We start from the raw sequence: 16,332 nt of genomic DNA, 5'->3' as shown, positions 1-16,332 counted from the left end.
CAAAATTTCGTTTCCCATGATTATTATATATTAAGTACAACTATTCAGTGAAAATAATATAAACAGTTTCCGATGGGTTCCTATGATCACAAGGCACGGAACCAAAAAGTGTTTCCCGTGAAGTTTGAAATCCTATGGCCTGCATAATCTAATACATGTAGCAATGGTCAGTGCCATTAACAGGGAGCAAAGTGGCACTTATATTTACTCACTAACTGGCTAGTAAATGAAAATAAAATCACTAGCAAACATGGGATTGTTACTTGACAGGCAACATATTAAGTATTAATAATATTAAGGATATACATGAATGGAAGAAGTTAAAACACCAACCTCTGATTTATTTTACCAGTGAAGAAAATGTTCAGTGACATTATAAGATTCCAGTCAAGACTTCAAACTAAAGCTTTCAGAAGCATGGGCTCAGATGCTGACAAAAAATCTACTCTCCAAAAGACATGTGTTTACTGTAATCAACTTAAATTGCCATAGCAGAATTTCACTTGCATAAGCGAATGTTTTACTTGTCTATATTGCGTCCTTAAGTCGCGGACCCTGTAGTTACTAGCCATGAAAATGGACACTAAGTTTGGTTAATCTGATTCTAAACACCTGAAAGACATCTGGTTAAAGTTACAATAGAGTGAAACCAGTCTGTGGTGTTGGAATGGAGAAATACTCTCCTTAAAATAGAGCTCATATCCATGTTCATTACTCAGGCCCAACACATTTTCATATCTCTAAAGTTCATGGGCCATAACTCTGTTGAAAATGGGTAACAGTACATGATAAAGGTATACACAAAATTTGACCAACCGGCTGACCGACCAACCGACAGAACAGACCAAACAGACAGACAGGATGGATTTAAATGAAACCTATAGTCTCCTCAGGTTGGACTGGTAGTGGACTAATAATTAAAATCAGTGTAATGACTCGACAATGTTAACATGCTACAGCTTACAGTCCATGGACATACATGCAAGTCTTATATACCTGCAATTTCACAGTTTGAACACAAACGAAAACCGCTGTCTGCTGAAGTTACAAATACAGCATTAATTCAACTTAATTTAAATGTTTTCAAACTATCACTTGATTCTTTAAATGTCCAGTCCACTTCTAAAATTTTCCAATTTTGATTGAAAGGAAAAATAAGGAAGACAGCAGCATGACAGCTATTCAAAGAAATAATATATTGTTTTAATTGTAAGATACAAAGTCTTGCATGGGCATTCACAATATGGTATATATGAAATAAAATAAAATTAACTTTAAAAAATGTCTTACTGAAGATATTTGTAATATAATTCTTAAATAATAATTATCAATACAATGCCTTGACAATGTTAACATTAAAAACAAAATAAAGGTCTCATACCACCAATTTAACCTACAGCGTTGACATCTGCTAAGACAATATCTTTAAAATATCAGACTTTGCACAAATAATAATTATCAACATAATGCCGTGACAACCTTAACATTAAAACAAAATAAGGGTCTCATACCACCAATTTAACCTACAGCATTGACATCTGCTAAGACAATATTAAAGCAATATCAGACTTTGTACAACTGTACCATCTGTTCCCTACACGTGATGACAGAGAAGCCAATACCCAGTTGGAGTAAAAGCACTGAGAAGATATAGGAAATGAAATTACACGCATCACCGGTTCAATGTAGTCTAATGACCCAGTGAGAAGTGGTGATATTAGGAGCAGGGAATTAGCAGGGGCTTAATCGGGTAATTGCTTTATTTCGGGGATCACTGCTCGACAGTTCTGGATCAAAAGTTAAACACGTTACGCTGTACGAACTCACGGAGACAAAAGTGATGCTCAGTGAAGAAGGAAGAAAAATCCAGATATGAGCTGTATAGGATCACACTGTTATGTCTTCGAGCAGAAACTCGCAACATTGATTTAGCATTCATTCCAACACACAAAGCCATGTCTAACATCATGTGATGTCATTGGATGACAATTGGGGATTGGAAAACATCAAAGTTAAAGTTTGTTTTTGTTTAACAACACCACTAGAGCACATTTATGTATTTATCATAGGCTATTGGATATCAATCACACATTTGGTAATTTTGACATAGTCTAGTCTCAGAAAGGAAACCCTCTACATTTTTCCATCAGTAGCAAGGGATCTTTTATATGCACCATTCCACAGACAGGAGAGCACATACTACAGCATTTGATAGCCAATGATTAATAAATTAATGTACTCTAGTGGTGTCGTTAACAAAAAACAAATTTTTATAACGGTAATTTTGATATAATGACAAAGTGACAAAGGAATGCATATGATCATTGTAACGAGGTCTGACTGTACCAGGGTATGTCATATAAAACAGTTGTATCTACTGATAATACTGAAATGGATCAATTTAATTTACTAAGCATAATAACACTTTTGCAAATAAAATTTGCCTTTTTTGATGTTACAGTAATGTGAAAATGTCAATGATTTTCCAAGATTTGTGTAATGATTTTAAAAATTCACATTCATTTTAGCACAAGAATTATACCATCATCTAAAGTCTTACAAACCAACGATAGCACTAAAATCACCTTAAATGTCTAAGGTAGCAACTGTAACATTTTCCTATGACTGACAGCCCGTTTTACCAAACAACCTAACCGTACAATTGCTGTAAGTTACAATCAATATTTACTATAGGTCTGCACCTATTGTAAGTTGTAATATTATGATAATAAATTTCCAGTGATGCTAAAAATAGAGAGATATTTATAAATTTAATAACTTTTAATAATGTTTAAAGTTTAATATTTCCTAAAAGTTGGGGGGGGGGGGGGGGGGGGGGGGGGGGGGGGTAGACAAAAGTAATATTAACACTAATTTAAATATTTCATTAAAGGGACTATCCTGAGTTTGCTGCCATTGTAAGATATTTCTAACTGATAAAAAATTACTTACTGGCAGCTCGAGGCTCGCAAAAATCATACTGGACTCTCTAGCTTGCTAGCACATGAGCTCGTATGGCTCATAAAAATTATTTGTATAAATTACATTTGATTCTTCGAAATGACACAGTAACATATATATAAAACTCCTGGGAAACCACTCTTGAACAACAATCTTTTCCATGGTTTCATGCAAAACATTTAGTTATCTTCTGTTCTACTAGAGACACATGGTAGGGCTTATTGGGTTAGTGGCAGCCTCTAAAAATATGCAAACAGGGAGACCTTATGACACTTAAATTTTTAAAACCCAAATCGCACACTGCTACAGATACTTGTTCAGAATTTCACAGTGTCTGAATATTCAATGTGTTTTAATCATCCTACTGTTTGTATGTAATCCAATTTTGACTCCCAATATTTTGTATCTGTGAAAAAATATAAATTAGGAAATAAAATTAACTTTGACCTAGAACAAACACTACTACGTTGATCAGAAGCCTATTTACAAACATTGATATGTTATGCAGAAAAATAGTTTTAATATCTAATTATAGTCATTAAAACGTATCAGTTAGTCGGAAATATGACAATAATGGTACCTAAATTTAAAAGTTTGTTTTGTTTGATTTATTAATCATTGTCTATTGGACGTCACACATTTGGTAATTTTGACATATAATCTTAGAGAGGAAACCCGTTACATTTTTCTTTTATATGCACCATCCCACAGACAGGATAGCATATACCACGGCCTTTGATATACCAGTCGTGGTGCATTAGCTGGAACGAGAAATAGCCCAATGTGCTCACCGACTGGGATTGATCCCAGAACGACTGCACATCAGGCAAGCACTTTACCATTACAATGGCAGCAAACTCAGAACAGTCACTTTATTTAACTATCTATGCCCTACTAAAATTACTGAACGATATTAATATTTTTGTTTTTATTTCTGTTTATGGTGTCAATTTAAACTGTGTCTGCAGTCCAAGCACTGCATGATTACTGTACAGCGTAAAGAGCTGGCATACAGGAGAGTATTAATGTGATGCATTCCTGGACTCTGGTGAATTGAGACAAAAGTGGACAGATGACTGTGTGGCCCCAAGGACTGACTCTGCGAGATGGAGCATGCAGCCCATAAATGGATCAACACCATCACATCTGCCCAGCCTGTTGGGACCCGAGAAAAATCTGAAATTTTCACTTTGTGCTATAAGCGGATGATGAAAGCTTTCACACAGGAGAAAGAATGATGACCCCTGCATCTGCTCGGACCACGTCTGTTCGAGGCTAAATTAGTCATTGTTTTGTACAGGAATATCCATTGTAGATAATTATGTTAAAATCTGCTTCAAATATGTCGGTTTAAAACACATCTGCTCAAAGATAAATTAGTTACTGTTTCTTACAATAAATATTAACTGTAGATAATTTTCAATCTGCTCAAAATATGTCAGTTTTAAACAGGTTTTTTTTTTTACAAGAAATATTAACTATAAATAATTATGTCAAAATCTGCTCAAAATATGTTGGTTTAAAACACATCTGCTCAAAGCTAAGTTAGTTACTGTTTCTTACAAAAATATTAACTGTAGATATAGTTATGTCAAAATCTGTACAAAATATGTTAGTTTAAAACATATCTGGTCAAAGATAAATTAGACAATGTTTTTAAAAAAATATATTAACTGTAGATAATTTACAATCTGCTCATAATATGTCAGATTAAAACACTGTTTCTTATAAGAACTATTAACTGTAAATAGTCATGTTAAAATCTGATCAAAATATGTTGGTTTAAAACACATAAAAGTTTGTTTTGTTTAACGACACCACTAGATCACGTTGATTAATTAATCATCGACTATTGGATGTCAAACATTTGGTCATTCTGACTCGTAATTATCAGAGGAAGCCCGATACATTTTCCTAATGCAGCAAGGTATCTTTTATATGCACTTACCCACAGACCAGAAAGCACATACCATGGCCTTTGACCAGTTGCGGTGCACTGGTTGGAACAATAAAAACCCATCAGTTGAATGGATCCACCGAGGTGGTTCGAGTTTAAAACATATATGCTCAAAGCTAATTAGTTACTGTTTCTTACAAAAACATTAACTGTATATACTTTAAATTACACTCTGCTCAAAATATGTCAGTTTCAAACACTGTTTCTTACAAGAAATATTAACTGCAGATAATGATGTTAAGATCTGTTCGAAATATGTTGGTTTAAAACATATCTGCTTAATGCTAAATTAGTTACAGTTTCTTACAAGAATATTAACTGTAAATAATATACAATCTGCTGAAAATATGTCATTTTAAAGCAAATGAAATATTAACAACAGATAATTAGGTTAAAATCTGTTCAGTTTGTATATGATAACTATAGGTACTTACATAAGCATGTAAATTTACAGGCAGGTAAAAAACATGTTTAAATGACAAAACATCTTTAAAAAAGAAAAAGAATTGAAAAAAACAATGTATGACCACTGGTCTGAACCTGCAGTGTCACCAAAAACATCCAGGTCTCTCCCTGTCCAATGCCAAATTAGCCAATTATACAAAGTGGCTACAACATTTAGCATTTGGCTAATAAAATTTTCTTTAAATTAGCCACTATTAAATCATTTTCAAATGAAATATTCTACATGTCTGAACACTGGCTAAAAGACATTTCTTTCCAGTGCGAGTCCTGAAAATCACAATTATAGCTAAAAACATTTTAGAAGTGTCTTTCGTGTTTCCAAAGCTGGAGAGTGATTCACATTATGCTAAATTTAGCACTGCTATTTGAACTAAACTACTCACATTTATTATTGATGTGTCGTTAAAGAGCACTAGTATCCAGTAGTGAGCCTCCAACATCGACATGCGATCTGAAAGCAATGGAATTTATAAATATATAATATTTATGATATGTCGCCACCATAAAACTATGTACAGCCATTAATAAATGATGAAGCTGTAACACAATGCTGGGAAAAAAGCCAGGTAATGGCATCTATTAATGTGTACAGTCAAACCGGTTCAAAATGTTTTAAAGGTTGCACATTACCATTTAATGTTACATGTATTCCCTTCATAATTTTTCTGTCAGAAAAAAAAGAAATGTGAAACCTTGTTTGTATTTCACACATCTGAAACATGTCTGCTTTCTATTCCTTCATGAATGCCAGAATACACTGTGAAAAATTACGGCATTATTTAGGTCTAGATGACTGTTATTTTTAGGAAGTACAGTTACTTTGTAAATATCAGTAAAAATAAATCCATAAAGGTTGACGACAAAACATGAGTTATCTATCCTTAAGTCAGAGCACTGCCTCATTTTGCTGTTATGTAAGTGGTAGCATAGCACTTGTAAAGTTGTTATGACTTAGAACTAAACATAAAATGTAACTTCAATGAGATATTTAAATACTACAGAGGTCAACCTACTTGTAATAAAATAAAATTAACACACAACCAACTTCTGAATACAATTTAAATATTTCTCTAACATATTTTCAAGTTTTGTTTTCAATAAATATTCAGTTGGTCTCCATTTGCTATTGTCTTTCTATATAACAGAGGTTGTTCAAGGCAGTAACCTACTATCACTTGGGTCTCACTTGACATGGTGTATTTACTACCATCCAGTAATTCTTGGTCATTTTTTTAATAAGCAAACAAAGCCCGATTCACAATGTATGTAAAGCATCAGCTTAAACCAGAAAGGCTAATCATATCTTTTGGACTAACAGTGCAGCTAGGGGCCTAATTCACTAAACTCTCGCAACTTTGCAATCTCGCAATGCAGTGCTAAAAGACTTGCAAAGAGGATGCTTTATTGTCCAGCAGAGCCTAAGAGAGCTTTGTGAATTAGGCCCCAGATCTCTATAGAAGACAGATCTCGCAGTGCAGTGCTAAAAGACTTGCAAAGAGGATGCTTTGTTGTCCAGCAGAGCCTAAGAGAGCTTTGTGAATTAGGCCCCAGATCTCTATAGAAGACAGATCTCACAGTGCAATGCTAAAAGACTTGCAAAGAGGATGCTTTGTTGTCTAGCAGAGCCTAAGAGAGCTTTGTGAATTAGGCCCCAGATCTCTATAGAAGACCGATCTCGCAGTGCAGTGCTAAAAGACTTACAAAGAGGATGCTTTGTTGTCTAGCAGAGCCTAAGACAGCTTTGTGAATTAGGCCCCAGATCTCTATAGAAGACAGATCTCGCAGTGCAGTGCTAAAAGACTTGCAAAGAGGATGCTTTGTTGTCTAGCAGAGCCTAAGAGACCTTTGTGAATTAGGCCCCTGGGCTCCAACCTTACGGTGGTCACGTGGTAAACTACCGCAATGCCATAGTCATATGCCCCAATGCCCTGAAAATTAAACAGTGTCATGATCAAACTGGCTGTGCCTTATTTTTCATGTTACTAAATTGGCCACCATATTAGAATGCCATCAGTCTAAGATAAATGACCTTGCCCTCTAACTTGCTAAATTCAAGGCCAAACAGTGGAAAACCAGCAAATAATAAAATCTGAAATTCCAGAAAAATTCATAAAACTTTCATATGCATTTTGCCACAGAAAGGACAGCACATACCACCGACTTTTATAAACCTGTTGTGGGGCACTGGCTGGGACCAAATTAAAACCTCAAAGAATGGGTCCACTAAGGGGGTTTGATCCCATGACCAAAGCACCAGAGACGAGCACTCTACCAACTGAACTAGATCTCGGCCTGTGTTTTCAAGAATGACCTTGCCAATTCCGTCACTGCTGTTTCCACCAAACAATTAAAGCGATTATTGATGTTTACCCAAAAGCTGTTATTGGACACAGCTGGCTGCTGAATTCACAATATAGTACTCCAACATGTACTGCATACCTACATGCTATATGTTTGTAGGTTAAATATTCTACACATTTCAAACATGCCTGTTTTCTATACTGTTACAAGTCTCAGACCCGTGAAAATGGACACCAAGTTTTGTTAATCTACAAACCTCTAACACATATGAATAATGTTACAACAGAGTGAAATAAAAGTATGTGATGTTGAAATGGGGAAAATACTCTTTAAAAATACAGTAGAGGTTGTCTCTATAACCTTTACTTCTCAGAGGTACAAGCAGTTTTTAAAATATGAAGAAAAAAAAAGAGAGCATTTCATGGTATTACAAACACCAGGATGACCAGAAACACTTTGGACATCCAGACATGGATAACCTAAACAATAAAATCTAAGTAATGTCCGATTCCAGAAATAAAAAATGGATAGGATAGTGAAAAATATGTTGCAGTGTTTAAAAACTAAGATATGTAACTTTAAAGGATGTATACAAAGAAACCTAGCTGCATAGATGACAATAGCAACATAGGTGCCACAGCTGAATATCAAACGCTGTGGTATGTGCTATCCTCTTTCTGTCAAAGTGCATACAAAAGATCCCTTGCTGTAATTTGGTAGCCTATGTGGCAGCAGTGGGTTTTGTCTCAGACTATCTAGGGCAAATGTCAAAACAACCATTTGTTAAATGTCAAAAAGTATTCTCGGGCAGGATGTAGCCCAGTGGTAAAGCACATGCCTGATGCACAGACTGGTCTTTGTGGTGTAGTGGTTAAGCCACTGGGTTGACCTCTCAGTACCGGCTCCTACCCAGGACGAGTTTAACTGATTCAATGAATAGGTGTAAGGCAACTACACTGACTTCTATCTCACTAACCCACTGTCCTGGACAGACAGTCCAGATAGCTACGGTGTGTGCCCAGGACAGCTTGCTTAAACATTAACTGGACCTTTATTCATGCTATGGAATTAACTACATGTTATTTATTTCTGTGCTGATTGTTTTCGAAATTGGATACAAAAATAGCAGGGCTCGAACTTAAAGGTGGCAAAGATGGCAATTGCCGTCGTTGAGATATAAATTGCCATAGGTAAAGCTCCTCAACAATGGCAAAATGTATACACCTAGTGTACATTATCTGCCAATATTTAATATTTGCACATTTAAAAGATGTCTACATATAACAAGATAGCCTTTCAGTCAGGTTTATTTGCTGCAAATGTCACTTTAAATTTTTTTGGCCATAGACAGGCTCAAAATTGCCATCGGTGGGCCGTTTCTCCCATTGCAATTCTTTTAAAAAAAATTCTTACATCAAACAAAACTGAAACTATTTACAAAAGCCATTTTGTAGGAGGATGGGATGGACTATAGGGTTGAAACCCATCAGTGGGCCTATTGGGCTATTTCTTGTTATAACCAGTGTTCCACAACTGTATGTACTATCCATTTTGTGGGATGGAAGGAAGGAAATGTTTATTTAATGACGCACTCAGCACATTTTATTTGCGGTTATATGACATCGGACCTATATGGTTAAGGACCACACAGATATTGAGTGAGGAAACCCACTGTCGCCACTTCATGGGCTACTCTTTTCAAATAGCAGCAAGGGATCTTTTATATGCACCATCCCAGAGACAGGATAACACATACCATGGCCTTTGATATACCAGTCGTGGTGCACTGGCTGGAACGAGAAACAGCCCAATAGGCTCACCAATGGGGATCGATCCCAGACTGACCGCACATCAAGTGAGCGTTGTACTTTGTGGGATGGTGCATATAAAAAATGTCTTGCTGCTATAATTGAAAGAGTAGTCCATGGTGTGGCGGCGGCAGCAGATTTTAGCTTTCATTATCCGTGTGGTCCTTAAGTTAACCATATGTCTGAAGCTATATAACTAAAATGTGTTGAGTACTTAGCTACATAAATAGAGATTCATCATGAATGTAAAATACTAACCAAGTCTACGTTAATCAGTACTTGTCGCGGCTCTGCTGAGACAAATACTGATTAACTAGACGAGGTTGATATTTTACATATTAAAAAACATGAGTAGCGAATTCTATTAATCCTGTAACACATCTAAAATAACATTTTCATTCAATATTTAGTAAATTACAGTACTAAAGTCACCTCCATCGGTAATATGACTTCATCACGATTAGCACAAATTAGTTTGACATCACACATTTTAACTAAGTCTTATGAAAATGTTACGCTCAGTTATACAGGTCTTGATGGCTTGTAAACAAATGACTCAATCACAGCAACACATTATTACCGAGATACCTTGAAAACTTGGATATACCTTTAAATTTGCATACCATTATTAACCAAGTTAATACACTAAATTATCACATGGATTTATGACATTGATATCATGGGTAAGTTAAAGGATAGAACATTCTTCCTTCCCAACCTGCATGTATTTATTTGGGGGGGGGGGGGGGGTCTCACCTGATACACGGTTAATCTAGCACTGATCCCCATTGTTGGGCCCATTGGGCTATTTCTCATTCCAACTATGACTGGTATATCAAAGGCTGTGGTGTATACTATCCTGTCTGTGGGATGGTGCATATAAAAGATCCCTAGCTACGAAAAAAAATGTAGCAGATTTCTACTCTAAAGACTCTATGTTAAAATTACCAAATGTTTTACATCCAATAGCCGATGATTAATAAATCAATGAGCTCCAGTGGTGTCATTAAACAAAACAAACTTTAACTTTACATTCCATAATGACATAAGAACATATGATTGATTGCTAAAATCCTGTAGGGTTAACGGTGTCGTAATTTTGATGCTGAGTCAAACAGTAATAACATTTGACTCTAATGAGATTTGGCACGTAACATCATCAATTTCAAACTGAAAGGGAAAAAAATACACACTGGAAAAGTAGCATAAAGAAAACAATTACTATGCATGGTGTCACCACCAATCTAGCAGCTGTAATTGGGTTTAAACAATATTTATTTTACTGTCAAACAAACCACTATTGGGACAGTCTTAAAACTGCATAATGACCAAAAAAATTATTGATTTTTGTTTTTGTTTTTGTGAAATGTAAAGATTATACCCTGAATTACATGCCCACAAAAAAACCCAAACACATCCAAATAGTTTAATTTTTAATTATTTATAAATACACATGTCTATATTACTGCAAATTCCAATAACCTAGCTCAGTCGGTAGAGCACTCGCCTGAGGTACATTTATCGTAGGATCGAATCACATCAGGGGACCCATTTCTCTGATTGGTCTTTTTTTCATTGCAAACCATTACTCCACGACTGGTATATCAAAGGCCAAGGATTGTGTTTACCCTAAGAGGCATTGCAATTTTGATGTACAGTGAAACCTCTCAAAACCGGACCCTCTATAAATTGGAATTCCCTCAAAACTGGACATTTTTTACAGTCCCTACCAGTACAAAACAAACCAGATACCCTTTAAAATCAGACTTTTTACTTGGTCCCTTGGGTATCCAGTATAGAGGGGTTTCACTGAATACAAACATGGATGCACACATCACAAGCATACACACACACACACACACACACAAACACACATATATGCATACACACATAGCAAGCATACACACACATGCAGGCACACACACACATGCATGCACACACACATGCATGCACACACAGCCACCCCTGCGATATGCATTGAATAAATCATTTTGAAATATGCATACGTATGTGTGCATTCACTCAAGCATGCAGATACATGCACGCACACACACACACATGTGCATGCACACACATGGCACCCTACACTTAAACCGGCGCCGTCGATATAAATAGGAGTGGGCGGAGCTTAAATCCAAAATGTTTGAAAGTTTGACAGTTTGAAGACACAGCTTTATTGGGGGTACATTTTTAATATTTATGGAACAATTAGAACATATTATAACTCCAAATTTGATCCGCTTGTAGATAAATGTAAGAGAAATAAAGAATGCTTTAAATTTCTATACAAAGCTATTGTAATTAGAGGTAAACTGGAACTTATAACAACGAAGCGTAGAATTGAATAGTCGTATATGGACATGTGACGTAGCTTGTTTATGTCACATGACAACCATGAGTAACAAGGCGCACGTGGAATAATAGTATTTTTGTCCCTCATTTGCAAGGTAGCAAACGTGTTATTTGCAAAATACATTTAATAATAATGCCTTTACAGGTGTCTAACGTTGCGTGAGTACAGCTTTCTTTCTCTGAGGCCACGTGTATTTGTTTAATTATAACTCATAGACTGTGACCTTGTCGCTAGACTTAGATCACGTGATCATTATCTCTGGCTTGAAGCTCCGCCCATATTATTGTCGGTAGGACCCACCGCAAGCGCGGGTTTAACTAATGGAATTTTATGAGTTAAGGAATATTGATTACAGTATGCAGCCTGTGTCCACCCCTGCGACATGCACTGAATAAATAATTATGATATATATATATATATATATATATATATATATATATATATATATATATATATATATACGTATGTGTGCACATGCATGCACACATGCATGTGCATACATGCATGCAGTTGCTCATGCAGACAAGGCACCATACATTTAACTAATGGAATTTCAAGAGTTAAGGAAATATTGATTGCCTAATGGAGCCGGTGCCCACCCCTGCGACATGCACTGAATAAATCATAGTCGTTCTCTCGTCTGTCAGCAGTCTATTAGCGCCATCAACGGGAACAAGTGCTTAGGGGACCTGCAACTGCTGGACTGATTTGTTTTTAATTCCTTTATGGTAACTAGCCACCTGAGTCTCACACAAGTGTGAAATGCCATGATAATTAACCCCTTCTGGGCCTGGAGCAATAATTTAAAAATCACTTATGGTAAATGATCACCTGAGTCATGCACTAGTGGGGAAGTATGGGACCAGGATAATTAACCCCTTATGGTCTGAGAACAACATGGTAAACTCATGGAAGGTAACTGATCATAAGAACCTTGTTTCAGACACAGCACTCAAGGCATGCACTAGTGAGCAAATGGTCAGGATAATTAACCCCTTGTGGGCTAAGAACAACAACATGGTAAATTCATCCAAGGTAACTGATCATCAGAACCTTGTTTCAGACATGGAACCCAAGGTTACTCCAGCATAATTAACCCTTTCTAGGTCAATACCAATATCATAAATTCATCCATATGTTGAGATTGAGATGAGTGTAAAGTAGAAGAACTTCTGCCTGAAGGGCAATATGTTTCTGATTTGTATTCCACTTTCATTAATGGTAGGGAGATGGGACATGGCTCAGTGGTAGAGCACTAGCCCAAGGACCAATGGGTGCCAGGTTCAATCCCCCTTGGTGGACCCAGTAGTAGTTCATGTGGTTATATAGAGAACAACTAATTAATTAATTCAGCTTTATCCTGTGAAGGTAAGAATGGGAATTTTCCATTCGGCCTAAACAGGACAAAGCTGACATCCTACATGACGTCAAAAGTCATATAATCTGCTCGTATATATTTATGACTTTGCTTAAATCGGTTATCATAATCAACCAATAGAAACAGTGGATGCAGGACAAAAAAGGATTTGGGGGCAGGATCTAGCTCAATTGGTAGAGCGCTTGACCAAGATTTTGGGATCCAAAGATCAAATCACCTCAGTGGACCCATTTTCTGGGAGTTTTCTCTCATTCCAACTAGCCACCTGCAATTAGTATATCAAAGGTTGTGGTATGTGATGTCCTATCTGTGGAAGAGTGGATACAAAAGATAAGTTGCTACTAATGAAAAAAATGTAGCGGGTTTCTTCTAAAGATTACATGTCAGAATTATCAAATGCTTGACATCCAATAGCCAATGATTAATTAATCAATCAATGTGCTCTAGTGGTGTCGTTAAACAAAACAAACTTAACATTTTAATCTTTATTCACCAGATAGGACGCTTAAATCAAATTAATTAATTACTACAATTATAGAGGTAAAATATAGTTGTGCTTAAATTTCTTTCTTATTTTTAAAATTTTTTGTTGTTGTAAGATTAATGTTTAAAATATAATATTCTTTATAAATTTTACAGAAAAATTAATGGTAAGCAAGCAAATGTTCCAATGTTACATGATAGCTTGGGCAAAATCTGCCTAAATCGGCATTCTGTCAGTTGCCCTTGAATCCGATTTAAGACAAAGTTCACCATATATCTTGATGCCACGCTTATATGCAATATGGAACCTAAGATTTGAGTCTACCAGTTTGCCGAAATTCCTGCTGCCAGTGCTACAAATACAATTTACGTTATCACAGTCAGCGAGTCTGCTTTATGTCAGAGAAAATAATATGTACTGTACTTAGCTATGTGATACACTGCAGATACCACATGCATACCGACCATTTTTAAAAGATATTTCAAATTTAATATTACAGGGAGTATTAGCTGTCGAAATCAAATTATGGCAATAATTTTTTACAACTCTGGCTGCCTGTCTGGGCATTAGCAAGCCCGTGGCTCCAGAGACCTTCGAAATCTCCTGTCGCCCTTTCAAAACGTTTCAGTGGAAACCGCATCTGATGGATTCCATACACGCAAGTCTCAAACAATATTAGATCGCAGCAGTTTACTGCTGGTCTGGTCAGTGTTTTCGTCAATATTCCGTAACTCTACCTGAAGGCAGTTGGCCGTGGAGAAATCCAACATGGCCGATGATGCAAAGCAGACGTAATGGCTTGGACACAAACGTTCATCTGAATGAGGGGAATATTTCTTTCTCCATTTGTTTGGCCTTTCTCAGATTTTCCCCAACCGAGTTTGTAATTGTGCATTACAAGCAGTGTTTGCCAGTATTTGAGGAGTAAATTGAATCTGCAAAGTGATAAATCACCCGGAAAACGAGCCCAGATATTAATACTGACATAATGGCTGGGGGGGAGGGGGGGGGGGGGGGGAGGAGGAGGACACAGAGAGAAAGAGAGAGAGAAAAAAACATCACAAAGATCAGAAATCTAATTACGAAGGAGAAAATATTCTGTACGGTAACCACTCCATAAACTTGAATTGACAGTTCATAGTTTTGTGGGAAATAAAAAATATAATAAAACAGAAGGAAAATAATGCATTAAGTTTAATCAAAATGCCCTGCTCCATGGTAAACTTGATTTACCACAACACATGGTAATGCATGTGTTAAAGGGGTTATGGTGAGTGCTAAACTGAAACCCCAGCTAAAATATACTGAGAGACAGAAATAAGGGAACACTTGGTATTGTAGACCAAATCTCAGTCACTATTAGAATCATAATGTCTGTATAAAGTACTAATATACTGAGAGAAATAAGGGAACACTTTGAATTTTAGACCAAATCTCAGTCACTATTAGAATCATAATATCTGTATAAAGTACTAATATACTGAGAGAAATAAGGGAACACTTGGTATTTTAGACTAAATCTCAGTCACTGTTAGCGTCGTAATGTCTGTATAAAGTACTAATATACTGAGAGAAATAAGGGAAAACTTGGTATTTTAGACCAAATCTCAGTAACCATTAGCATTGTGATGTCTGTATAAAGTACTAATATACTGAGAGAAATAAGGAGATAGTTGGTATTTTAGACCAAATCTGTCACTATTAGCATCCTAATGTCTGTATAAAGTACTAATATACCGAGAGAAATAAGGCAACACTTGGTATGTTAGACCAAATCTCAGTCACTATTAGCTTAGTAATGTCTGTATAAAGTACAAATATATTGAGATATAAGGGGATAGTTGGTATTTTAGACCAAATGTCAGTCATTATTAGTGTAATAATATCTATATAAAGTACAAATATACTGACAAAAATAAGGGAACACTTGGTAAAAATTAAAAAAACAAATGACCACTGATTACAGGTGGCTGGTAGGACAGGTTTGACTGTAATGGGGATTATAGCAAATACAATTACCTCGCCCCCCCCCCCCCCCCCCCCCCCCCCCCATGTAATCCACCCATAATGTTAATGAAAATGATGGTCCTGATTATAGCAAATAAAAAAACACAGCTACCGGTCTAATATAAATTAAAATAATGGTTTAGATTATAACAAGTACCTTAATTTTGTTACTGTTTTATACATGTATAAATATAAAGAATAAGAAATCGGCAGAATTAAATATCTCACTTACCATTAACCTTTTTAGTGCACTGTGATGAACATCCATAGATGAAACTGTAAACCAAGTTTTACTGACCTATGATTTATAGTTTGTGAGAAACTGATCTAAACCCAAAACTTTTAACGCAAACATTGACACCACTGACATCATAGGAAAGATAATACCTACATTTCACCTTTTACTTTGTAAAGGTGAGAGAAAAAACATTACCTACAAACCAATTAAACTAATAGTTTACAATATGGCAAATATCTTCTCTCTTTTTTTTTACATGTATTATAAAGAAACTATTCTACCTGTCAGCATAGTATTAAGTAACATAATAGTTTGGATTATAGCAAATATTTTTCTCTTTTTTACCTTTTTAAAAAAAATTTAAATATAAAGAACCTATT

At 35.9% G+C, this 16,332-nt stretch overlaps 1 protein-coding gene across 1 annotated transcript in view; it reads right to left on the bottom strand.

Moving 5' to 3' along the window:
- Positions 1–16,332, bottom strand: part of LOC121388073 (protein CBFA2T1-like) — a 204,551-nt gene that overhangs the window by 168,474 nt on the left and 19,745 nt on the right. The window contains exon 2 of the mRNA XM_041519282.1: positions 5,767–5,834. Within this exon, the coding sequence (XP_041375216.1) occupies positions 5,767–5,768 (2 nt within the window). The 5' untranslated portion in view covers positions 5,769–5,834. The remainder of the gene's footprint in view (positions 1–5,766; positions 5,835–16,332) is intronic.

Source organism: Gigantopelta aegis, chromosome 14 (genome assembly GCF_016097555.1).
Source record: "Gigantopelta aegis isolate Gae_Host chromosome 14, Gae_host_genome, whole genome shotgun sequence".
Classification (NCBI taxonomy): domain Eukaryota; kingdom Metazoa; phylum Mollusca; class Gastropoda; order Neomphalida; family Peltospiridae; genus Gigantopelta; species Gigantopelta aegis.
The sequence above is the reverse complement of the archived record's forward strand: the minus strand, read 5'-3'. Positions and strand labels throughout refer to the sequence as shown.